Source organism: Arvicanthis niloticus, chromosome 16 (genome assembly GCF_011762505.2).
Source record: "Arvicanthis niloticus isolate mArvNil1 chromosome 16, mArvNil1.pat.X, whole genome shotgun sequence".
NCBI lineage: Eukaryota > Metazoa > Chordata > Mammalia > Rodentia > Muridae > Arvicanthis > Arvicanthis niloticus.
In genome coordinates, this window is record NC_047673.1 from 61,169,177 (window position 1) to 61,194,017 (window position 24,841).

General features: G+C 49.6%; 2 protein-coding genes across 3 annotated transcripts in view; one reads left to right on the forward strand and one right to left on the reverse strand.

Moving 5' to 3' along the window:
* Positions 1-10: 10 nt before the first annotated feature.
* On the forward strand, positions 11-20,264 carry C16H19orf44 (chromosome 16 C19orf44 homolog). The gene is made up of 8 exons (XM_034520089.2): positions 11-164; positions 3,107-3,848; positions 7,755-8,046; positions 9,690-9,763; positions 14,940-15,417; positions 17,711-17,806; positions 18,555-18,721; positions 19,730-20,264. The coding sequence occupies exons 1-8, from the start codon at positions 46-48 to the stop codon at positions 19,850-19,852; spliced, it is 2,091 nt and encodes a 696-aa protein (XP_034375980.1). The 5' UTR covers positions 11-45; the 3' UTR covers positions 19,853-20,264.
* The window catches only part of Cherp (calcium homeostasis endoplasmic reticulum protein), a 14,127-nt gene continuing 9,483 nt past the window's right edge, over positions 20,198-24,841 (reverse strand). For both annotated transcript variants that reach the window (XM_034520082.2, XM_034520081.2), the window contains exons 10-18: positions 23,814-24,249; positions 22,823-23,061; positions 22,545-22,678; positions 22,149-22,235; positions 21,923-22,066; positions 21,731-21,847; positions 21,497-21,591; positions 21,181-21,366; positions 20,198-21,090 (exon numbers count right to left, since the gene is read on the reverse strand). In XM_034520082.2, the coding sequence (XP_034375973.1) occupies positions 21,050-21,090; positions 21,181-21,366; positions 21,497-21,591; positions 21,731-21,847; positions 21,923-22,066; positions 22,149-22,235; positions 22,545-22,678; positions 22,823-23,061; positions 23,814-24,249 (1,479 nt within the window). In that variant the 3' untranslated portion in view covers positions 20,198-21,049. The remainder of the gene's footprint in view (positions 21,091-21,180; positions 21,367-21,496; positions 21,592-21,730; positions 21,848-21,922; positions 22,067-22,148; positions 22,236-22,544; positions 22,679-22,822; positions 23,062-23,813; positions 24,250-24,841) is intronic.

A 24,841-nucleotide genomic window follows, 5' to 3' on the forward strand; every position in this document is an offset into this window, starting at 1 on the left:
GCCCCGCGATTGTGACCTGAGGCGTTCATTGGTGGATGGAGCGCGATGGCCGACGGGAAATGTAGTCTCTCGCGTCTCTGGCGCGGTCTCCTGGGGCAACCGCACACTGGGGCCTATACCTTGAGGCCGAAGCCTGGCGGGAAGAAACCAACGCAGCTACTCAGGTGACCTCATAGTGATCAACTGGGTCGACGAGGGGTTGCAGGAAAGGGGGCGGCATTCCCACACCTGAGTTTCCGGACCTGGAGAACGCTGGAGCATGATCCCTTAGGACTTGCTAACAAAAGCGAGGAAACTGAGTGTCAGCAGTGTGTTAATACTTAGTGCCTTTATTTTTGTGTTTTGCTGGTCGATTGAGACTGCATCTCAGGTAGCGCAGGCTGGCCTAGAGCTCCCTGTGTAGTAGAGGTTGGCCATCTCTTGCTCTTCCTGCACCAATATCCAAGTGCTGAGATTTCAGTCACGCACCCCCACGTTCGTGAATATATAAAACTTTTAAAGAAGCATATATAGTAGGTTTTTACATTTATTTATTTACATGTAGTCAGAGGAATCAATTCTCTCCTTTCACCATGTGGATTCTGGTAATTCAGTCATGAGAAAGGGCTGAGCCAGTTCCCTTCCCCTCTGTTTTAAAAGTTGAGTGATATCCTACCCTCTGCCTGGTTCACTCTGTAGTTCATAGGCATCAGGGTTGTTTCCGTTTTGTATGTTGTGAATGATCCATGAACGTTGCGTGCATTTCCGTTTCTCTTGGGCTCCATCTGAGTGGAACTGCTGCTGTCTTACATAGTAACTCCGGGTCAATTGCCCTGTATCTTTTTCTTTTTTCTTCTTCTTTCCTTTATTATTGTTTGTGGAGACTAACCTTGTTCAAACTCTAGCAGGCAGTGTGATTTTCTACCATATGGGAGCTTTTGAATGTAGGAGAGGAACTTAACCAACTTTTAGAAGAAGCCGTGCCACATGTGAGATGTGCCTGTGAGATGGCACTTTGGAAAAGGTGCGAGCTCAGTTCCAGGAACACACATGGTGGAGGGCGAGAACCAAATCTGTTTGCCTCTGACCTCCACCTGTGGGAACACACAGGCACACGTGCAATAAATGAAGTTCCATCAAGTGCTAAAAATATTTTATTTATTTATTTATTTATTTATTTATTTATTTATTTTGCTAAAAAATTTTTTTTAATAAGGGCCGGAGAGATGGCTTAGCAAACAGCACTGACTGCTCCTGAGTTCAATTCCCAGCACCCACATGGTGGCTCAGAACCATCCCTAATGGGATCGGAAGCCCTCCTTTGGTGTGTCTGAAGACAGTGACAGTATACTCATACACATAAAATAAATAAAAATAAAATCTTAAAAAAAAAAAAAAAAAAGAGTAGCTGGAAGTTTGAGGCCAGCCTGGTCTGCACAGTGAGATCCAGGACAGTCAGGGCTACACAGAGAAACCCTGTCTCCAACGGGAAAAAAACAAAAACAAAACAAACCCAAAATAAAAACAAAAAAAGAAAAGAAGGAAAGAAAGGAAGAAGAGGAGGTGGAGATGGCCCCACAGTCAGAGCACTGGCTGCTCTTGCAGAGGACCTGGTTTTCACTCCCAGCACCCACATGATGGCCCATACCTGGCTGTAACTTTAGTTTCAAAGGCTCCCACACCTCTTCTGACCTCTGAGGGAATGCTCCTGCATGCATGAGGTACACATACAAGCACTCAGCCATACACACATATCCACATGAGTTTTTTGTTTTGGCTTTTTCATTGTTGTTTTGGTTTTTCAAGACAGGGTTTATCCATGTAGACTTGGTTAGCCTAGAACTCACTCTGTAGACCAGACTGGCCTCAAACTCAGAAATCTACCTGTTTCTGCCTCCTGAATGCTGGATTTTTATTTTTTTTAATTTTTTAGCATTTTCAAAACAGGATCTCCTTACATAGCCCTGGTTGGCAAAGAACAATGGGCAAAATAGAAAAGGTATCAGGTTTTTTAAGAAAAAAGAGCTAACCATTGAAGCTAGGTCCTTGGGGGCAGCACTGGGGAAAGATGAGTGGAGAGCCACTGCCCAGGTTGGTCTTGAACCCATAAGAGATCCACCTGCCTCCTGAATGCTGGGATTAAAAGTATGTGGCTTTCCAGCTGACTGTCATACTGCTTCTGCAGGAGGTTAGGGGGAGGCAGAGCAAGGGCTGGAAAGGGAAGTCTGTTTCCCTTCAGGGTCTCAGACACTGCTACACTAGACCAGAGAGGGAAAGCAGGATCTGAGACAAACGTAGTAGTTTCCTGTCTCCTCTCTGGGTAGCAGGTGTACTGCCAGGACAAGTCAGGAATGGGTACTCAGTACACCTTTCCCCCCGCAGGGCATCTGCACACCAGGAAGAAAAGGGAAGGTAGAGCCTGGGACTAGTGGGATCTGGTCTGATTGGGAGTGAGTGCTGAGTACCTGAGGTCTGAAGAAGGGAAAGCCTTCTTCAGAGTCTTAGGAGGGGTTCTTGTAGGCTAAGGCCTTCCCCATGGTGATGTTTAGTGAAGCAGCTCTGAGACAATCCTTGTTTGTTCATATTGCTTTACTGGAGATGAATGTTAGTGCATGCACTTTATTCAGTTGAATCAAGGATTATATACCTCTTGAGGGGAAGGGAGGGAGAAGACCCAGGAAGGGAACCTAGATACCTCATTAGCATGGAGGAGGACTGCAGGTGCTGTGATTTGGAAATGAGTACCCATGGTCCTCTTCATTGGGTATCCTGGTTACAAGTTCCAGAGCAGGTACAGAGATAGAATCAGTTGGACTCCTGTTCTCAAATCCCTGAGATTCCCAGGTTTTGAGCTCACTCAGCCTTACCAGTTCTTGTGCCTGTCTGACAGCACAGTCCCACATGCCCTACAGCTTACTAAAAGAAAGACTTTTATCTGGGTGGTGGTGGCATACACCTTTGATCCCAGTACTTGGGAGCAGGCCTGGTTTAGGGAGCTTCCAGGAAAACCAGAGCTATACCGGGAAACATTATCTTAAAAATAAATAAATAAATAAACAAAACAAAAAAGTAAATAAATAAAATGAAATAGTTTTAAAGGCTGAAAACACAATCTTTGTTTTCCTAGAATGGCTTCCACAAGAAGGCCCTTTGGCCCTCGACATGGTGTTTTTGACTTCAGGGATATGTTCTTAGATAGCTCAAGGATGGAAGAGCTCAGAAACTTACAAGCCCGAAGTCTTGGCCAAGTGGCACCTGGGCAGAGCAGAATCCTAAAGAAAAACCAAATGATGGATGAGAAATATTTGATGCCCAAAGAGGAGGCCATGACAAGGAGGGGGGCGAGGCTGGGCTCGAGGCCCCCCACCATCTCCTCCAAGACCAGAGCCAGTGAGGCCCTTAAGAAACTGGCCCAGATTGAAACCAAGATCCTGAATCGGAAGCAGGTGCCCACAGCTTGGTCTGACACGGAGTCTGACTCCACGGCCAGCAAGCAGAGTCTTCCTAAGAGGACAGATGCAACTTCTGTTTCTTCTCAGTATCCACATAGAACTTTTCAGAAACAAGTGTGCAAAACATCTGTGGCAAAGAGTGATGGACAGAGTGGAAATGGTAGCAGGTTTCTGAAGAAGAAGGAGCCGCCCACTGAAGCTAGGTCCCCAGGGCTGGCAGTGGGGACAGGGAAGCAAGGTCCGCTGCCCACACAGAAAGAGGCCGCCAGAAAGTGTGATGCTTCTGACAGTGATGAGGAGGAGATGAAAGTGTTGCTTGGAAGCTTGATGGAATCTTCTAGAGAAAAAGAAACAAAGAGAAACCAGGAGCTCCCTGTCACCAGAGTCAGCAGGAGCAGCCTTGGAAAGGAGCCCTTGGTAACAGTCTTTTGTTGGTTCAAGTTTTACCTTTTTGTTGTTTGTTTGTTTGTTGGTGATTCTGGGAACAGAGCCCAAGGCTTTGTTTGTACCATAGCAGACCCTCCCCCACTTCTGTACATAAATGTCTGTGTGTGTATACCTCACATATGCACAGGTGCCTGCAAAGATGGAAGAGGGCATCGATCCCCTGGAGCTAGAGTTAGAGGGGGTTGTGAGACGCCTGATATGGGTGCTGGGGCCAAACTCAGGTCCCCTTCAAGAAAGAGCTACAAATGCTTTGTCTAGTTTAGTTTGAGGCCTCAATTGAAGGACAGCCCACATTAGAGGAATTGTCTTGATTGTTTACTGTTGTAGGAGGCTTAGCCCACTGTGAACTGGTGATACCTGTGTGGGCTTGGGTTGTGTGAGGAAGCTGGCTGAGTGCAAGCTGTGGGAACAAGCTGTTGCTGTGTGACACCTTTGCCAGGGAGATGTGAACAGACATCTCCTTGCCTCACACAGGGAGCCAGTGACAAATGAAAGCACAACAGGACCTAAGACCAACTTGGAGAACCAGTCAGTTTATTGGGCTTACTTACAGGAGTAAAAATGGCTGACAGACACTGATGGCCTGAGCCTACCCAGCACTGGTGACAGCTTGTGATCATAAATACAAACGCCAGGCAGCACTTTGGCCATTTGGCCCTATCATTTATTAGAACCACAGCTCTCCTTTTCTCCTGGCCTGTGGCGTGAAATGTTAGTACCACGCTTGCTCTTCTTAGTTAAGAGCTCATTCCGAGCTCTCTCACCTCTCACAGCGAGCCCCACCCAGCACCTACGACCCCACGGCTGTGCCCTTCTCCTGCCCACCTTAGTTGCCGTGGATGGAAAACACCAGACAGCCTTAATATTTTAAAACTAGCCAGATAACTCAATGGCTGGGCAAAGAATATCTTGCTCTATCCTCCCTGGCCTCTGCCCACGGGGGAGGCTACAAACTCTTAGTGCCCCTGAGACCCACATATCTGCCGCTCCCTCCGCTCCCTCCGCTCCCTCCGCTCCCTCCGCTCCCTCCGCTCCCTCCGCTCCCTCCGCTCCCTCCGCTCCCTCCGCTCCCTCCGCTCCCTCCGCTCCCTCCGCTCCCTCCGCTCCCTCCGCTCCCTCCGCTCCCTCCGCTCCCTCCGCTCCACTGCCTGCTTTGCTTCCTCCCTCTCATCCGCTTCTCTTCCTCCTGGGACCCAGGAATCCTACCTTTTCCCCTTCACCCAGCGATTGGCTTCGGCCGTCTTTATTGACACAATCAAGAACCAATTGGGGGGGGGGGGGGGTTGGGGATTTAGCTCAGTTGTAGAGCGCTTGCTTGCAAGGCCCTGAGTTCAGGCCTCAGCTCTGAAAAAAGAAAAAAGAAAAAAGACAAAATAACAAGAACCAATTAGGGAATGGATACTTCCCCAATACTAGCCTGACTCTTCTAACCTACAGATTTTGTAGGTTCAAGGTAGTAACAGTGAGTGTCCCCTGTGGAGCGGCCTTAAGTCCAGTTGGGAAGTTGTTTCTATCTCTGACCACTTTTGCCCCTGTCTTGATAGCCAACACTGCTCCCACCCCCACCCCCCACGAGGACAGGGTTTCTCTGTGAAGCCCTGGCTGTCCTGGAATTAGCAGGATTGACCTGGCTGGCCTCAACCTCTGATAATTGCCTGCCTGCCTCCGCCTTCCGAGCACTGGGATTGGAGGCGTGCGTCTGGGCAGGCACTCTTCTGGCTCAGTCCTAGGGTATTTTTCCAAGTCCTGCAACCAAAGCCTTTGACATCTTGAGCAGTACAGCCTCACCATCCAGGCTTGCAGTGTCACTAATCGCCATGGCAGTTGTTTTTGGGAGGTCACCTGCCCCAGCCTGGGAATTTCCACATCCTTAGTGCTCCTGGGAGTCTTCCTTCCACTCTCGAAAGGTCGTCATTCCCTCTGCCTCATGTGCAGCAGGCTCAGGCTGTCACAGAATGTTTCCTCAGTCACCTGCCAGCCATGTCTCCTAGGGCTCACAGCTGCACTGGGTTGTGCCCTGTGTGGACAGGTTCTGTCCCCCTTTCTGGTGCTCTCCCACGTGTCTCATGCTTGTCTCTGAATGAAGAGAACACAAATGTGTTAGTGTCATGTTCTCTGTATTTGGAGAGGACAGCAGAAGAAGCACAACCACAAACATCACTGGTGAGGCGCTTTGGAAGACCCTGGCATCTGTTCTAAGTGAGTGTCCAGTGGTTGCAGATTCTTGTCACTCAGGAAGACACTTAGCAAACTGTTTGCAAGGTGTGCTGCAGCTCAGGAAGGTCTAGCCATTGCTTTGTCACCTGCTGGCTCTTTCTGGGGCTCTTTCATAAGTCCACCATCTGTTTTCCTTACCACCCTCCCCACCATGAGCTCTGTGGAGCTGCCTCTAGATGGGGCCAATGTTGGGGGCAGTAATAGTTGCCCTCCTCCTTGGCTATGCCTATGCTTGTCCCCTGGCTAGGGGAGGAATCTGCACCAGGAGAGAAACTATCCATGGTAACTCTGGAGACAGTCTCCCTTCCTTTGCTCACACATAATCCATTTAACCTGTGCTTGGTGTTTGTTTTGCTTGTTTGTTTGAGTCAGGTTCTCTGTGTAGCTCTGGCTACCCTAGAATTCCCTGTATAGACCATGCCTTGAACTCACAAGACCTACCTGTCTCTGCCTCCTGAGTGCTGGATTAAAGGCATTTGCTACCATGCTGGACACTAACCTGTACTTGCCTATATCCAAGTCTACAGACATTCTTGGCCTTGGATGCTTGGGGAGCCTCCAGGAGTCCAGGAGTACCCTCCTTTCAGCATCCACAGAACCTGAGGGGTTTTTAATGATTTATTTATTTTTATTCTATGTGTATCTGTGTTTTACCTGTATGTATGTATATGTTAGGGTGTCAGATTCCCTGGAGTTGGAGTCACAGACAGTTGTGAGCTGTCATTCTGGGTTCTGGGATTTGAACCTGAATCCTCTGGAAGAGCAGCCAGTGTTCTTAACCGCTGAGCCATCTCTCCAGCCCAATTTTTTTTAATTAAAAAAAATATTTTATGGGCTGGAGAGATGGCTCAGCGGTTAAGAGTACTGGCTGTTCTTCCAGAGGCCCTGAGTTCAATTCCCAGAAACCACATGGTGGCTCACAACCATCTGTAATGGAATCTGATGCCCTCTTCTGGTGTGCCTGAAGACAGCGACAGTGAACTCATCACATATATAAAGTTAAAAAAAATATATTTTATGGATAGATCGTTTGCCTATGTGCACCACATGTGGCCTAGTACCTATGGAGGTCAGAAGAAGACATCCAATCCCCTGGGACTGAAGTTGCAGATGGTTTTGAGGCAACTTGTGGATGCTGGGAATTGAACATGGTCCTCTGCAAGACCAGCAAGCACTCTTAACTGCTGAGCCACTTTTCCACACCCAAATCCTGTATACTATTTTTTTTTTTTTCGAGACAGGGTTTCTCTGTGTAGCCCTGGCTGTTCTTAAACTCACTCTGTAGACCAGGCTGGGCTTGAACTCAGAGATCCTCCTGCCTCTGCCTCCCCAGTGCTGGGATTAAAGGCGTGCGCCACCACTGCCTGTTTTCTTTCTTTCTTCCTTTCCACTTATTCCTTTTATTTATTTGCATGTGCGTGTGTACGCGCGCGCGCGCGCGCGTGCGTGCGTGCGTGCGTGCGTGCGTGCGTGCGTGTGTGTGTGTGTGTGTGTGTGTGTGTCCCAGGGTTGTATTCAGGTCCCGAGTCACGGCGAGCACTTTTGCTCCCTCAGCTGTCCCACCAGCTGGTCTCTCCCACCATCAGTGACTCTGTGGAATGGTAAGAGTTACGGTATTTAAGTTTGGTAACTTCACATCCTTTCTTTTCACAAAAGTAGGATCTGACTCCAGATCAGCCAGGAGTCCTGTCTCTGCTTAGTGTGGACCAGTCCAGCTTAAAGTCTTCTCGGCCGGTACAGTCGACTAGCATTGGTTTGAGAACTCACTCCCTCCAGACTCGCAGTGCTGGGGACACAGTCTCCACCACCACCTCACCTGCCTTCCTCGATGACTTCTCCAAATCAGCATCGGCAAAGATGGGGTGCATCAGGCTGGCTTCCTCCCCCCGTAGGATAGAGGCGGAGTCTTTTGAGGAGCCAGTCTCAGAAGCTGCTGATGACAGCCTCCATGGTAACCCATCACCTTATGGGGAAGGGGAGGCTACCTTCAGTGTATCCAGTCTGCTGTCCCAGGGCAGTGGGTAACGGGTGATGAGTTCTGTCACACTGCGGCAGTCAGAGGTGAGCTGCCAGCAGATACCAAGGCTTATACAAGATACATTCCTTTCTTTCTCGAGTGTTGAGAAGACAGACATGGACTGCCAGCCCTGGCTCTGAGCCAGTTCTTCTCACATAGCCACGTATGCCATGGTCAGAGAACGGGAAACACACTCAAAAACCTAGGACTGGCCAGAGACACAGCTCAGCTCTTGCAGAAGACCCAGGTTCAGTTCCCAGCACTCTTGTGGCAGTTCACAACTGCCTGTAACTGCAGTTCCTAGGGACCTGATGCCCTCCAGACACATGTGGTGCACTTGTGTACCTGCAGACAAATAAATAAATAAATGTAAAAAAAGAAAGTAGTCTGAAAGGGCACAGGTATTGCTGGGTGTGCTAGTGCCTGTTTGTCATCCTGACACAGGAAGGTAGAGGCAGGAGGACCAGGCCTTCAGGGTTGTCATCTGACCAAGTTTGTTGTCCACGTGGGTTATATGTGACCCTGCACCTGAAACAGTCCACAGCATGAGTTATTTAAGTAGTTTATTTGGCACTGCTGAGGACTGAACTCGGCCTCTTGCATGTTAGGCAAGTTACTACCTAGGAACTACTTCCAAACTGGGTACTTCAGAGAACAGAGGCTGACGTGGCAGAGGGTTCTGGACCGCTGTGGTCTGCATGGTGGGAGTGTCTTGCTGCACTGTCACTGGGTGGCCTGAGGAAGGGCAGGAGATAGTTATGTTGAGTGGCCTTGAGGGACAGAACTGACTTTTTTTTTTTTTTTTTTTGAGACAGGGTTTCTCTGTGTAGCCCTGGCTAACCTGGAACTCACTCTGTAGACCAGGCTGGCCTCGAACTCGGAAATCCGCCTGCCTCTGCCTCTCAAGTGCTGGGATTAAAGGCGTGAGCCACCACTGCCCAGCCAGAACTGACATTTTAATAGATGGCAGTAGTCTTCCTTTCCCTGCACTAACTTTGTAGTGTTGTTCTTTGATAGTCTTTTTTGTTTGTTTGTTTGTTTTTTGAGACAATTTTCTTTTTCTGTGTAGCTCTGATTGTCCTGGAACTTGCTCTGTAGAACAGGCTGGTCTTGAACTCACAGAGATCCATCTGCCTCTGTTTCTTGAATGCTATAGTTAAAGGCGTGTACCATCATGCCTGGCTTCTTTTTCTTTTCTTTCTTTTATTTTTAAAACGATTTATTTATATATCTTAATGTATATGTGTACTTTGTCTGCATATATATCTGCACACCAGATCTTATCATAGTCAGTTTTGAGCCACCATGTGGGTACTGGGAATTGAATTTAAGACTTCTGGAAAAGCAGCCAGTGTTCTTAACCACCAAGCCATCTGGCTTCTTTTCTTTATTGGATATGTGTGTGAGGGGAGCCCATGTCCATAGTGCCCATGGGGAGTTAAGGACTACTAGCAAGTTGGCTTTCGCCTTTCACCCCATGTGGACCCAGGGGTTAAATGAGGGCTGGCAGGCTTGGCTGCAAGTACCCTTACCCACTGAGCTACCTCACCCACAGTGCACTTATTTTTTAATTACAGATTTTAGAATTAATATTTTGTCCATTGATGATCTGGTTCTGGCTGATGGAGACAAATCAGATGGGGAACAGAAAGTAAGTATTGATGGAGTCCTTTTTATTGTGTTAATTTACCTTGGTTTTTGATTAAAGATTGGGTCTCACTATGGAGTCCAGACCAGTCAGAACTCACTCTACCCATCAGACTGGCTGCAAACTTACAGGGATCTGTCTGTTCCCCACATATTTACTCATTTTGGGTGTGTGATGAGCTTGTACTCACAAGTGCATGCTTGTGCACCACACCCACACTTGGTGTCAGAGGAGGAAGCTTCCTTTATCTCCTGTGAGTCCTAGGATGATACTCAGGCAGTCAGGTCCCTTTATCATCTGAGCTATCTTACCAGCCCTTCTTTACTTTCTGTGCAGTGTTGGGGACAGACCCAGGGTCTGGCCTGTGTTGGACAAGTGACCTGCCTCTGAGCACCACTCCCCATGAGTCACTAAAAGTGTAGAAAGTTGCAGCTCTCGTGTTCTGTTTAGGCTTAGCAGCAGCAGTCTGGTCCCCCAGGGATATTGGCAACATTTGGGGACCTGTTGGTGAGATCCCGGGGACCAGCATCTATAGGGTGAAAGCAGGAGACTGCTCAGTGTCCTGCAGTTGTCATCAATCCAAAGAATGTCAAGAATGTCACAGCTGCTGGTAAGGACAGGAAAAGAGACACTTGGTCCAGAAGGGACCCCACAAGGCTGTTAAGATACTTAGCAGGTAATGGTGTTTGCCTTCAAGCCTGTCCACCTGAGTGCAGTTCATAAGTCCCACTAAGGGAAGACACATCAGATGGGGAACAGAAAGGGAAGGAGAGAAGACTCGTGGCTTTGTCCTCTGACTGTCATACGTGTTTGCATGTGCTCACACACTGTACAGCATGCATGCTCTCACATGTGCACACATAGCATAACACATACTCTCATTTGTATGTGTATACACTATATAACACAAATGTGCTCACATTTACACACATACTAAATAACACATGTGTTATAGAAATTTTTAATCCCAATCTGGGGTTTCTATACCACCCTTGACCATTTAGTTCCCAGATAAAAGACATTTACAACCTTTATATTTATAACTAGCCTTAACCAGCACTAGCGCTTGGCAGATATCTACCCTTTACGTTATTAAAATTTATTTCCTATTGATAACCCCGAGTTATTACTGTGTTTCATCTAGGCTGCTCTTAACTCCAGTTGGCCAGCTCTCAGATTCATGCTTTCTTGACTCCTAACCCACGGTGTCTTCCTCCTCCTCATTCACTTTCTTCTCTTCATCCTCATTGAGGTCTCCTCTGACCTCAATGCTGGGAACACCAAGCCCCGCCTATCTCAATTTTGCCCAGCTATAGGCTGTAGGCATTTTTATTTACCAATCAGAAAATAACTTGAAGGCAAGATCACAGTTGTTACTTCTTGGGTCTGTGTGTGGACTCTGGGGAAACCAGGTTCCGTACTTAGCATTACAACTCATAACAAAAGACCAAAATGCAACACATGCACTTGCGTGTGCGTACACATATACACTAAATAACACACATGTGCTTGCATGTGCATATATACCAAATAAATGTAATAAAAATGTTTCTAAACAAAGTGATAGTGCCAGGTCTGGTGGGCACTCTATTAATTCCAGCACTCAAAAGGCAGAGGCAGGAGGATCTCTGTGAGTTCAAGGCCAGCTTGATCTACACAGTGAATTCCATGAGAGCCAGGGCTGCACAGAAATAAATCTTTTTCAAAAAAACCAAAAAACAACCAACCAACAAACAATCAAACCAAAAAGGAAGTGATCAGGACTGCACCCCAACCCTCTCAGTAACAGGGCTGCACCCCAACCCTCTCAGTAACAGGGTCTCTCTGTGTGGCCCAGACTGTCCTGGAGTTCACTCTGTAGATGAGCTTCAAGCTCACAGGAATCTTGCCTGCCCCTGCTTCCCAAGTGCTGGGATTATAGGTGTGGGCACAGTGCCTGTCCAGAGCCCCTTCTTATGGTAGCTTGGACAGCCAAGGCTGAGCAGGCTGCAGTCCCCAGGCACACACATCCCTCTGTTCCTATGAGTGTCTACCCTGTCAGATGAGTGTTTAGTGGCATACAGGGGTACACCTTTAAAGTTTATAGTGAAGACCCCCAAACTTGGGAGACCCTTCCTCAAGTCTCAGGAAATCACGACCACCCAAAAATCACAGGAAACCATACCTGGATGCAATCAGCAGAGGTTTATTGGGGAGAGTTGGCTAGTCAACGGTTGGTCAAAACTGCTCGTCCACACAGGAACAGAATTTTGACAAAAGGCCCACAAGCTGAGGGTTTTTTTGTTTTGTTTTGTTTTTGTTTTTTATAGCATTGAGTGGGGAACAGAAGGCATTTTCGCGCGGTTACACATGATTGGTTGTTTTACAAATTTTGAACATAACACTGGGAAGACCAAGGGAGGGAGGGGTAACCAAGAACAGTGGAACATTCCAGAGGAATCCAGCCCAAATGATCCAGAGTCATGTGAAAATCATTCTGCACACTCATTCCTCTCAAGAATGTAGCTTTACCACGTCACTGTGCCCCGCCCTGTCATTACCAACTATTTCAGATTAACTATTTTTCTTCCCTGAGGGTTGAGGAATGTTAATCTAGCAAGTGTCCTCTGATTCAGGGATAATATCCTCCACCCGGAATGTGTCCCAGGGCAGTGAAGGCCTGAAATCTTATTTTCAGTTCTGTGTTCTGGAACCTGCACTTTTTCTGCTCAGGTCTAAGGGCAAAGAAAAAGTCTACATATATTTCATAAAATGGTCTTATAATTTTTCACTCTACAATAGCATCCAGCTGTGCATGGTGGGTTCAGACTGTGGAAGTAGAGGTAGGGGGATCAGAAGTTCAAGTCCATCTTTGGTTCTATAGTGTCTTAGTTCCTGGTCTTGTGTCTGTGATAGACATCAAATAGCAGCAGCTTGGGGTTTTAAGGGAGGGTTGAGGCCTAACGGCAGGAGCAGGAGGCAGCTGGTCACAGTATGTCTATAATCAGGTGCTCAGTTCCCCTTCTGCTTTTAAATCAGCCTGAGACTCTACTCATAGGATCGTACTCTACATCATAGGATGGTACCACATGCAGCAGTGGTCTTCCCATTGTAGACATACCCAAGGGTTTCTGTGAGGATTTTCACTCCCATCAAGTTGAGCTCCTGCACATTCCAGCTTAAAGCCAGTGTGAGATGTATATGTCTGTCTTAGGTCTGTTTTAGTCACAGTTCTATGGCTATGAGGTGACACAGTCATTGTGGTAACTTTTTGTTTGTTTGTCTTTTGAGACAGGGTTTTTTTTTTTCTTCTTCTTCTTCTAGCCCTGGCTGTCCTGCAACTCTGTCTGTAGACCTGGCTGGCTGGCCTCAGACTCAGAGATCCACCTGCCTCTTCTTATAACAACTCTTATAAAGTAAAACAGTTAATGGGGACTTGTTTACAGTTTCAGGTTTGCTTACATTATTATCATGGCAGGAAGCAGTCAGCATGCAGGAGCTACCTCCACATCCTTAGGCAGAAACAGAGACTCTGGCCACTCCCAGTGACACACCTCCTCCCAGCAAAGGCCACTAAGGTCTTAATCTGTACAGTTCTTTCAAATAGTGCCACTCCCTGGTGAGATTTCAAATATCTGAGCCTATGGGGCCATTCTTATTCAGATCAGCACACTGTCTAAAAAGAAACCCAAAAACTAGTCAGATGTGCTAGCTTATACCTGTAATTCCTACACTTGGGAAGCTACCACAGTAGGAGTGCTTTGAGTTTGAGGCCATACCAATGTACATAACTCTAGGCTAGCCTGGTCTACAGAATGAGTTCTGTCCTTTTCTTCAGCCTACAGAAGAAGAAACCTTGTGTAAAGTGCTTCAGCAGAATGGGACAGCATGTGCTAAGCATGTACAAGGCCCTGGGCTTCGTCCCCAGCAGAGTGGGACAGCATGTGCTAAGCATGTACAAGGCCCTGGGCTTCGTCCCCAGCAGAGTGGGACAGCATGTGCTAAGCATGTACAAGGCCCTGGGCTTCGTCTCCAGCAGAGTGGGACAGCATGTGCTAAGCATGTACAAGGCCCTGGGCTTCGTCTCCAGCTGCACACCTCCCTGACAGCATGGAGTTTCCCTGTTTGCACAAATAGAGTATTTTTATATTTTTTTAATTATATATTTCTGGAGGTACATGCATGTATGTGAGTGCAGTGCCCACAAAGGCCAGAAGAGGGCATGAGATCTCCTGGAGTTGGATTTCAGACACTTTTGAGCCACCTCCTGCGGTGCTGGCAGCACTGGCCTAAGAGCTGCTCTCCAGACTCTTGTTGTCTTTAAATGAAAGTGGACTTCACAAGCTTTTCATCTGTTTGACTTTTTACACTTTTTCTGATTTTTAGATTGATTTATCTTCTGTATATCTTATCTGTGTTTTGCCTGCATGTTTGTCTTTGTAAGGTGTTGGATCCCTGGGAACTGGAGTCACAGACAGGTGTGAGCTGCCACACAGGTGCTGGCAGTTGAATCCCGGTCCTCTGTAACAGCAGACAGTACTCTCAACAACTGAGCTGTCTCATTTCATACACACAAGAATTTTTCATTGTGTGTGTGTGTGTGTGTGTGTGTGTGTGTGTGTGTACTCTTGTGCATGTGTGAGTCGGGTCAAAGCATAGCTGTAGGAGTCTTCATCTGTATGTGAGTCCAGGAGATCCAGGTTGTTGGACTTGGCAGTGAGTGCCTTTACCTTCTGAGCCATCTTTTCAGCCCACAAATAGGATAGTTTTAATTATTTTCTTTTGAAGATTAGGGGGACAGGGTCTTAATCTATAGCCTGGCCAGGCCTGAGACTAGACAGTCATCTGGCCTCTGCATTCCAAGTGATTACAAGTATGATACACCTTGGCTGTCTTTCTTTTTACTTTTGGTTTTCTGAGAAAGGGTCTCACATAGCCCAGGCTGGCCTCCAAATCAGTATGTAGCTGAGGCTAGCCTTGAATTCCTGATCCTTCTGCCCTGCCTCCAAAGTGCTGGGATTACAGGTGCATACTGCTCTGCATGGATTACTTCCTGTGTTTCTGAGAGAGGGTCTTGCTGTGTAGCCCAGGCTAGTCTAAAATGCTGGGGTCACAGGTGTCTGCTGCTGTGACTGGCTGAAGGAGGCACTGTTCAGCTCTCCAGAGTCTCCTTCAGCTCTGTCGCCCTTGTTCCTTTTAGGAGGAAGATTCTGAAGGGATTTCAGGCAGAAGCTCTCCACCCATGTCACCTACTCGACCGGCAGCGCAGAGGGCTACGTGGCCCAAGAGTTCTGTGTTTCAGGGTGTGACCACTGTGGCTGAGGGTGAAGAGGATCTCACCACTGAGAGTGAGGTCTCAGAGCACCCGGGTGCCAGCTCCTCAGCAGCTGCCCAGTCTCACAGTATGTCCAGTGCATGCTCCGTGGGGACACCCACTGCACTCACGGCGAGCCCAGCTTACTCAGAGGATTTTGAGCAGTTCTCTGGTTCCTTGGCCTTGAAGGAGTCACTTGACAGGACTCTGGACACTTTGTCAAAGTTTTCTTCCAGTGGACAGACAGATATTGTTGCCAGACAACCTCTATCAAGGACAGAATGGGGCAGAGGTGTGACCAGAGTCGTGAAGGAGACAGCTGTGCAGACACTTGATCCTGCTTTTGCCTACCAGTGGAGCAAGGGTAAGTCAGGGGCCTTAGGGAACCTGGGATGCTGTGGTGTCCTTGGGTGTAGGCTGTAATTTAAGAACGATAGCCTTATCTTTTCCTGTTCTAGCTCCCAAATAATTGACACAAAGACCTATTAAGTTTATTAACACGCTTTAAGTACTGTGACTTAATAGATTATCTATTCATCTATTCCGCAAATCTAAGTAGACATCTAAGCTGTCTACTTCCCAGTCATGTGGTCCTTTACCTTCAAGAATGAGTCTTGCCCTGTCTTGTTCTGGTCCAAATGTGTCCTCATGTCTGCTTTCTCATCGAGACCTCGTGTTGAATCCCTTGATGACCTTCACAACTCCTGGACCCTCTGGTCCTTAATTTTCTCTACCTGGGACCCTTACTAATAACATCAGAAGTTCAGCCTTCCTATCCTCTGCCTAGTCATAAGCTAAATCAGCTATTTATTGACCAGTCAGAGGTGATGGAAAACAACTTTTATGTAACACTGAGACTGAGATGCTTGACCACACCACAGTCTAGACTATAAACAGATGTCAGCCAGGAAGTCAGCATCTGCATACACAGTGCACAAGACCAACTCCCAACACATCCTCCGGATCTGGTCTGTTGTCATTAGCCAGCTTTAGGGGGAAATCTTGGAACCCCACTTCCATTTCCTCTTCCCAGGACAAGAGGTAGTTGGTAGCTAGGGTGTTCCCAGTGGCTTCCAATCCTGGGAAGACTTTGAAGTCTGTGGACAGTTCAAATGCCAGCACTGAGGCAGAGTGCTGCTGGCACCCAGAAGCCTGCTACAGGGAACACAGGGCACTGGGGAAGGGACAGGAGGATACCCACCATCCAGTCTTCAGCCACACAAGTCCTCACTAACTGCCATCAGGACCTCACAGAAGTGGCAGGGGCTGCCATGCTACAGGCCATGTGTTTGACCTTAGTGGTGAGCATATTCTGAAAGCAGCTCTTCTCATCATGCCCAGGACTTTCCAGATGTTTCTGTTCTTCCCATTTGTGGTCTCCGGTTCCTCCTTTTTGGGTCCAACATTGCTCTAGGCCTTTTTCTTAGCTAGGCAGCTGCTGACCCCCTCCTCTTCTGTGGGGAGAATGGCTGCAGTTCTCTAGCTTGTTTTGAATTTGGCACTTAACTGTGACCTTGTCAACCTTGTGGAAGCCAGGGTGACACACACACACAAACACACACACCCCACACGCACACCTTTTAGGGTTTGTTGAGACAAGGGTCTCATGTAATCTAGGCTAGCTTCAAATTGCACGTGTAGCTGAAGATAACCTTGAGTTGATCCTCCAGCCTCAGCCTCCTGAGTGCTGGGATAATGGGTCTGTGCCACCACTCATGGTGCAAGGGATTGAGGGCTTTGTACCAGGTGGGTGAGCTTTGAGGATTGAGCCACACTCCAGCCTGTCTTTGGGGAAAATCTGAATTAGCTATTTAGAAAGTCAACAGTGAGCCGGGCAGTGGTGGTACACGCCTTTAATCCCAGCACTTGGGAGGCAGAGGCAGAGGCAGAGAGAGGCAGAGAGAGGCAGAGAGAGAGAGGCAGAGAGAGAGAGAGGCAGAGAGAGAGAGGCAGAGAGAGGCAGAGAGAGAGAGGCAGAGAGAGAGGGGCAGAGAGGCAGAGAGAGAGGCAGAGAGGCAGAGAGGCAGAGAGGCAGAGAGGCAGAGAGGCAGAGGCAGGCCCATTTCTGAGTTTGAGGCTAGCCTGGTCTACAGAGTGAGTTCCAGGACAGCCAGGGCTACACAGAGAAACCCTGTCTCAAAAACAAAACAAAACAAAACAAAACAAAAACAAAAACAAAAACAAAAACAAACAAAAACAAAAGCAAAAAGCAAAACAAAACAAGTCAACAGTGAGGACAGAGAAGACAGCTCAGTGGTGGGGTGGTTGTGTTGAAAGTGTGAGGAACCAAGGTTCCAAGGTTTGGAACTTTAGACCCCACATAAATGCTAGGTGGTGACCCAGAATAAAGTGGACACATGGGGTGATTCCTGGCATCACTTGCATGCACTCCCCACCCCACCCCCAGCAAATGCATAGAGACAGCACAAAACTACCTACGCACAAGTGGGGCTGGAGGCCAAGAGGATGAGGCAGGAGGATTTCTGGATCCCAGGAGCTCAAAGGAAACGTGAGCACCATGATTTCCAGACCCATTTCCAATAAATCAGTAAGCAATTTGGGAAGCAGAACTGGGCAGCTACAGCTCAGTTCATTGTCATGTGTGTGTTCTAGAAGCACTTGTAGCACCCTCAAACAGCTTCTTTGTCTTGGGCCAGCTGGTGGCATGGCAGCCATTGGACCTGCCCTTGGAGGTGCTTATGTGGACCCAGCACCCATCGCCAGTCACATTGTCAGCGCAGACGCCATAGAAGGTAACAGACAGCTGGGGGCTCACTCCTTCCCTTCAGTTCCTGGCATTACCCTCTAAGGGTGGCTTTGAGGGAACCCTGGGGAGGGTGCTTGTCAGAAGCTGATAGGACCTTCTTAGACAGCCTAAGAGTTGCTGGAACGTCTGTCTCTGGTGAAGGGACAAGATTTAACCAAACCCACAAGCCCAAAAGCAATTCAGGGCTGGTGGTCAACTCAGTGGAGAAGCCCTGAGTCTATCCAGCCCTACCAAGAGAACACTACTGGACCATTTGCCCATGTCCAGTTTTGTTCCCTACTTGGCCAATCCTAAGCCTATAATCAAATCTACTTAGGCAGCTGAGTCAGGAGGATCATTAGAATGTAAGAGTTTATAGTGAAATCCCATCTCTTTAAAAAAAATTTTTAAATGCGTCTTTGGGGGTGGGGTGGGTGTAGGGGTATGAAGTTGCAGCACATAACCCAGGCTGGTTCAGAGTTCCAAGCCTTAGCACCTCATACTCCTTTGCTTGAGAGCTGGCATGTGACACCATGCCCAGCTAAAGAAAGTTTATCTTTTAGTAGAGCTAGCATGTGATTATTGTACATGGTTAATACAGAATGGAGACACAGGAAGAGCTTCGTTACCATTAGAGGCAGACTGCCCAGAAAGTAGGTCAGTGGGAGTCTGGGCCACAGGGCCAAGAGGCACAGGTGGCACGTGAAGACCCACGTGGCACTGGGCAGCTACTGAGTGACATGGAATGTGTGTAGCCCTGACAGCCTACAGCCCTGCAGTGCTGGCGTTGAATGACATGTTGAAGCAGCAGTTGAGCCTGACGCAGCAGTTCATCGAGGCCAGCCACCAACTGCATGGTTCCCTCCTGCAGTCCCTGGATGGGGACTCATTTCACTACCACACCTTGGAGGAAGCAAAAGAGGTAACTGTGGTGCACACCTACATCTTCCAGATGGGGAGGAGAGATCATATCAGAGATGGCGGTGGGCTTGGGGGTGTCTAGACTATCTTAGGCTGGGGCTCCATAGGGACCTGGACACTGTCAGGGGATGGGTCCTGTGCCCTTCACAGACCAGAAGTGTGGTAGCTGCCTCTCAGGTTTAGGATAGCATTCTTAGCATTTTTTTTCCCCCCTAGACAGGGTTTCTCTGTGTAGCCCTGGCTGATCTGGCCAACTCAGAGATACTGGCTGTGCCTCCTGAATGCTGGGACTAAAGGTGTGTGCCACCACCTTGCTAATTCTTATTCTTATGCACATGTTTTGCTGGATATACATGTGTATATCCTGTGCATGCCTGGTGCCTGAGGATGCTAAAGGCATTAAATCCCCTGGAACTAGAATTGTCAGTTGTGAACCACCATGTGGGTGCTGGGAACTAAACCTAGGTCCTTTGCCAAGGCAGCAGCTGTCTAGCTGGTTTGTTTTGTTTTCATTTTTTGATATAAGGTCTCAATTTTGTAGCCTAGGCAGGGCTCAGCCTCCCTCCAACGTGCTATGATGGCAGGCATGCACCATCAGAACACACAGTTTCATATTTGGTCTCCTAGGGATTGAGGTCAGGTCATCAACTCTCTGGCAGGCTCCACAATATTTTTTGACCGGTCTTGCTATACAGCCTAGGCTGACTCAGAACTTTATATTCCCCAGCCTCAGCCTCCCAGCATGCGCTACTTTTCACAGGCAGTTCACAGTGAGATGTTTAATGTGGCATCTCCAGCCTCTTACCCTAGACTGCCCTCTTCCCAGTCCGACCATGTTATTTCTACTCAGTGTGGCTTTCCACTGCAGGACTTCTTGAATGTAGCACCATGGCCTTTCTTGCTCCATTGTGCTTGAGGGCACCTTGAGGGGCAATGTTTCCTAGGCTAAGGCCCAGCACCAGAGTTCCCTGTGTGCATGCATTGTGTTATTTATGGTCGTGTCCTACAGTACATTAGGTGCCACAGGCCTGCGCCCCTGACCATGGAGGCGGCTCTGCGGGAAGTGAGGGAGGAGCTCCAAGTCCCAGCAAGTGAGGCATGCCTGGGTACCTGTCCACCTTGGAAGCAATGACACCCATATGGAAGCAGGCAAGGTTGGGGGTCTCCCTGCTGATTCCTGCTCGGCAACAACCATATAGGGACTCTAAGCTCCCATCTACCCAGCTGGCTGCTGAGGACACAGCACAAGAACAGGTGAAAACCCACCACAGGACAGTGGTGTGTGATGGAGCCATGAGCCAATGCGACAGACAGCATGTTCCAGGCATCCCACTCAACCAAGATGAGACCAGCTGCCCCATGGGAACATTCCATGCCAGGTGCTGAGATAGATCTTCTGAGTCTAGTGTCTAGCACGGCCTCCATCTACCCAGAGCAGCCTACAGTTCTTGTGTGCACCTCTCACCCACAGCTGGAGTAAATCTTATACAAAAGGCTTTATTGGAAGGCAAAACAGTAAAATCCACAATCAATTGTTAAGAGCACATGTGTGTCTGCTTGTTTATCCTGAGTCAGACACATCTGAACATCACAGCTATGGTAAATCTAAAACAAAAATCAAGTGTCTTATATGGTACTGAAAAGTTGTAGAGGACTCTGCATTTTATTTAAAAGAATGTTTCAAAAGTTTGTGTACAAACAATGGCACCAGACTGCTCCTTCTGGGCCTCACCTCCCCCTCTCTGGGAATGGCCAAGGAACCCAAATTAAACGACAGCACAGGAGGTGCTGGCTGGCTAGAGCCCAGCACCCCATGCTCTGCGCTGGTATTGGCTTCCCCACGCAGAAGCCCCAAGCTAAGGTGCTACACTAGGTGGAGGGGCTCTGGACGCCATCTTCCCCTGACCCAAGGGAGCTTAGCTCAGTGTCAGAAGCTATGTCCAGGTAATAGAGGCAAACAGCTAACATTTGTGGAGATGGATGATAAAAATACAACTAAACAATGAACCAGGTCAGATGATCCTTGCCTCGGGGGGCCAGTATTTGTTTTTTTCCTAATACAAAACCAGGTGGAGCCGAATCGTAATCCCTTCTGACCTCTGCAGCTCAGAGGCCAGGCTGTTCTGGTTGCTGTGCTCAGTGCAGGCAGCCTTCTCACTACTTGGCTCTGGGCTGTGCAGCACTGTGGGGTGGGACTTAGGCTCTGGGCTGGGGGATGGTGGAGTGGTGTTGAGTTTTGCTATCTGGGCACTGCGAGTAGTATCTGCAGCACCTCCTCCAGGGCAAATGCAGGACAAGCCCTTTCACACTGCGAAGCCGAGGCCTGTGGTCAGTCTTCCTTCTCTTCCTTTCGAGCCCCAAATGTGGAAACTGTATGAGAACAGGGCTGTCACTCCTTCCTTTCCCGAATGAAGCTAAGCCCACCATGTCCACCCACACCTACCATCACCTACTACTCACACTCATCTCGGGCTTTCATGCGGGCAATGAAGGAATAGCTCTTGTTGCGGCGGTAGTTCTCATAAGGGTCATCCAGAGCCACGCCCACACCCTTGTACTGGTCCCATTTATCCCGGACATCACCACCCTTAATGGGGTCCTGGATGCCCTGTTCCTTTGCACCAAGGCCACCAGACCCGCTCCAGCCTTCAGAGGGGAAAGAACATATAAGACAGGGCTGTGACCATGTCCCCTGGGAGTGATTACCTGAACCCCCCAGCAGGATCCCAACATCTTAGTCACTCCAGGAAGCCGGCACTGGTCTGGGTATACTCACCCATCTTCACTAGCATCTGATGGCCTTTATTCTCTTCTCCAAGCCTGGAGTCTGGTATGGGAGGCGCTGAATTAGAACCCAGGCCGGCTGCAGAGCTGGAATGAAGAGCTATGTTAGAGCTGTCAATCCCTACAATAGGCCCCTGAGAGTAGAGCCTTAAGCATAAAAGGAAAGGGCCCAGTGGTGGGAGGGGTGCCACCCCACTCTTTGGCAACTTCCACACTAGTGGCTTACGGTGGGGTTGGGCTCCGGGACCTGGAGCGCCGCCGCCTCCCGGGGGAGTATGACTTGGACCTGGACCTGGACCTGGAGCGTGAGCGGCTTCTGGAGGACCGTGACCGGCTGCGGCTTCTGTGGGGACAGCAGGACAATGGGGCAAGGGCAGGAGCAGTGCACTCGGGCTTTCTGAGGTCCCCACATGCCTACCTGGACCTAGAGCGGGAGGAGGAGCGGGACCGAGACCGGGAACGTGAACGGGAGGAGGAACGTGAGGACTTGGAGGATCGTGAGCTGGAGCGAGACGAGGAGCGGCCTCGGCTTTTGGACCGGCTGCGTGACCTGGAGGGGCCGCTGCAGGGAAATGGCAAGTGAGGTCGGCAATTTCAGCAACTATTTGCCACAATGCCAGCCCCACGAAACCAGCAGAGCTCACCTGTTCCTCTTCTCCTGGCCTTTGCGCCGCCGTGCTCGCATCTTGGCTCGAAAGAACTCATAGAGGCCATTCTGCTCCCAGCCCTCACTGCATGACATGGTCCCCAGGAGAGGCCCGGGTCAGACCCCATGTCGGGGAAGGGGCCAGGAAGGGGTTCCCCTGCACCAGGAAGCTAACCAACCAAGAGGCAGCTGGGGCTCTGATGGGTGTCCAGCCCTCCTCCCAAATTCCAGGTGACCTCATAAACATGCCCATTGCTGCTGTTAGTGTCTGCCATGGCAGGCTGGGCCGAGGCTGGATGGAACCAGGCCACCAATGTAGTGTTCAGAGGCAGCCGTTCCTCATCTGCAGGACAGACTTAGAGGGTGGGGCCTCCTTAGGGCCCAGCTTCCCTACCTGTTCCTCGGCCTGTCATGGGAGGGTGGGCTGTAGAAGGCCTCCACAGCTGCAAGCAGCCTCTCACTGGGAGGCATGGGGGGTGGCAGGCGGATGTCTTTGGGGTCCAGAGGCTTGTACTCATGGTCCTCCAGCTGTAAAACATAGGTGTTGCCTGGGCCCTGAGAAGTCCTACTTGGCCACCCAGTGGAATTTAGCAACAAGGCAGAAACTTAGCCTGACAAAACCAGCATGCCCCTCTCCCATGCTCAACCTCCCAGGCCAGGGCCCAGTATCACCTTCACAAGGGGGGCCATTAACCCCGCTGGAAGATCGAAGTAGGGCACATTGGGGACCAGGCTGGGGTCATCATGGTTGATGTGAGGTGGGCCCTGTCGACGCATGTGGGGAGGCTGGCCATTGAAGCCGTGGGGAGGAGGGCCAAAGTCAGGGTGCTGGGGCCCAGCCCAAGGAGGGTGCTCATTGATCCCAGGGTGTGGCATGCGGTGGCCAGGGTGGTGGTGAGGGGGTCCCATGTCTGCAAAACAAAACATTATCTTCAGCTGGCTGGAGTAGTCAAATCAGGTGAAAGGGCCATCAGAGTTCTGCAAAGGAGTTAAGACAGAAGCTAGCACTTGGGGTCTCACAGACATGGGTGCAACTAAGGGGACTCAAGTGAGAAGACTGAAGGACCACCACAGCATCCAGTGGCAGCAAGCCGAACTTACACCTTCTCACTGAGAATGTGCTAAAGCCTTCTTTACCAGGACCGAAGCACAGGTGAGCTAGCAGCTGGGCTCAAAGGGTAACATTAAAGCCCTGGGGGACTCTAACCCAACTGCCTAGGGCCCTTTGAAATGAGCAGGGAGGACACAGGTAGAGGGAGGCCAGCCCTGAGCCCCGAGGATCATTAGCACTGAAATGCACCTCTGTCTGGGGCTTCCATGTACAGCTCAGGCTGACAGCAGCCACAAGAGATGAGACACAGGCAGAGCCTCAGGCAAGCAAGCAGCCAGCCACATGGCCAGGGCAGGAAAATGGTACTTGAACTACAGACTGGCAAAGTCTGGCTGCCTGCTCTTCCTGGCCTGTGTGCCAGGGGCTCCAGGGATGCCTTAGCACCCCTGGTAGGGGGACTGGTTCCTAGCACGTGTGGGCACAGGGTGGAGGCTATCCTTGTCTGCCCATTCCACACTTGCCGTATGCTTGTTACTTCACAGCACAGACAGGCAGATGTAGAGGGGCAGGCAGGAGATGCCCTCAATGGACCTTTCTACATTGTCTACTCACCTGCCGGGAAGTCTCCCTGGGGATAGTCAAAGCGGTGAGGGTAGGGTGGCCTCTCAAAAGGATGACGAGGGGGGAAGTCATCCTGCATGAAGCGGGGTGGGAAACGGTTGAAGTTGTGAGGATGTGGAGGTTGGTTGAACTGTGGGTGCTGCTGGTGGGGTGGGAAGGGCCCACGGAAGTGGGGGGGCCGCTGCATCCGGAAGGGCGGCTCACGCTGAGCACCGCCCCAGGGCGGTGGCTCATGCTGATTGTTCCACGGTCCTTCAAACTGGTTATTCCAATTGGGGTCCGGCTGGTTGTTCCACGGAGCATCTCTCTGCCCATTCCAGCCAGGGTCCCCTCGCTGCTCACCCCACATGCCCTCATGGCTGTTGTTCCAGGGTGGGCAATGGGGCGGTCCACCTTGGTGGTGTGGGTACGGAGGCTGCTCAGGGGGCTGCAAGGCAAAGCACAGACATGAGCGCAAGGTCTGGAGTTACCTATCTCACTTCAGGTCCCAACTACACATCTGTAAACTCACACATAAAGCTGCCTCTGGCCACTGGGTTTCTGTACCTGGACTCAGCTTCCTCCCCCAGTCCTAACAGGCACCAGATCCCTATTGGGACACAACAGAGGTGCATTGCATACCATGACTCAGAATACCCCAGCATGCTGGACTATGAGTCAGTCATATACTCATCCACTCATCCAGAACACTGCCTAAGGTTAGCCTGGAACACCTGTCCTTGTTTCTTTAGCCAGAAAAACAGATGCACGTGGCTCAAGATATTCCCAGCTACTGCTCTGACCACTTACAGCAGGGATGGCAGAATCTTAGGTTTGGGACAGGAATTCTATAGGAGAGACCAACAGGTCCCTCTGCCCATGACCCATGCATGCTAGGCTGGTGGGGTGCTCTCTTTCTGGCTTCCAAGAGCAGAAGAAAGGTGTGCTCCCAATAGCAATCTCTAAGGTGCCATGAAGGCAGGATTAGAGAAGCCTGGCCAGCTTCAAAGTCTTTATTACTAAGTAGAGGAGGGGGTGGG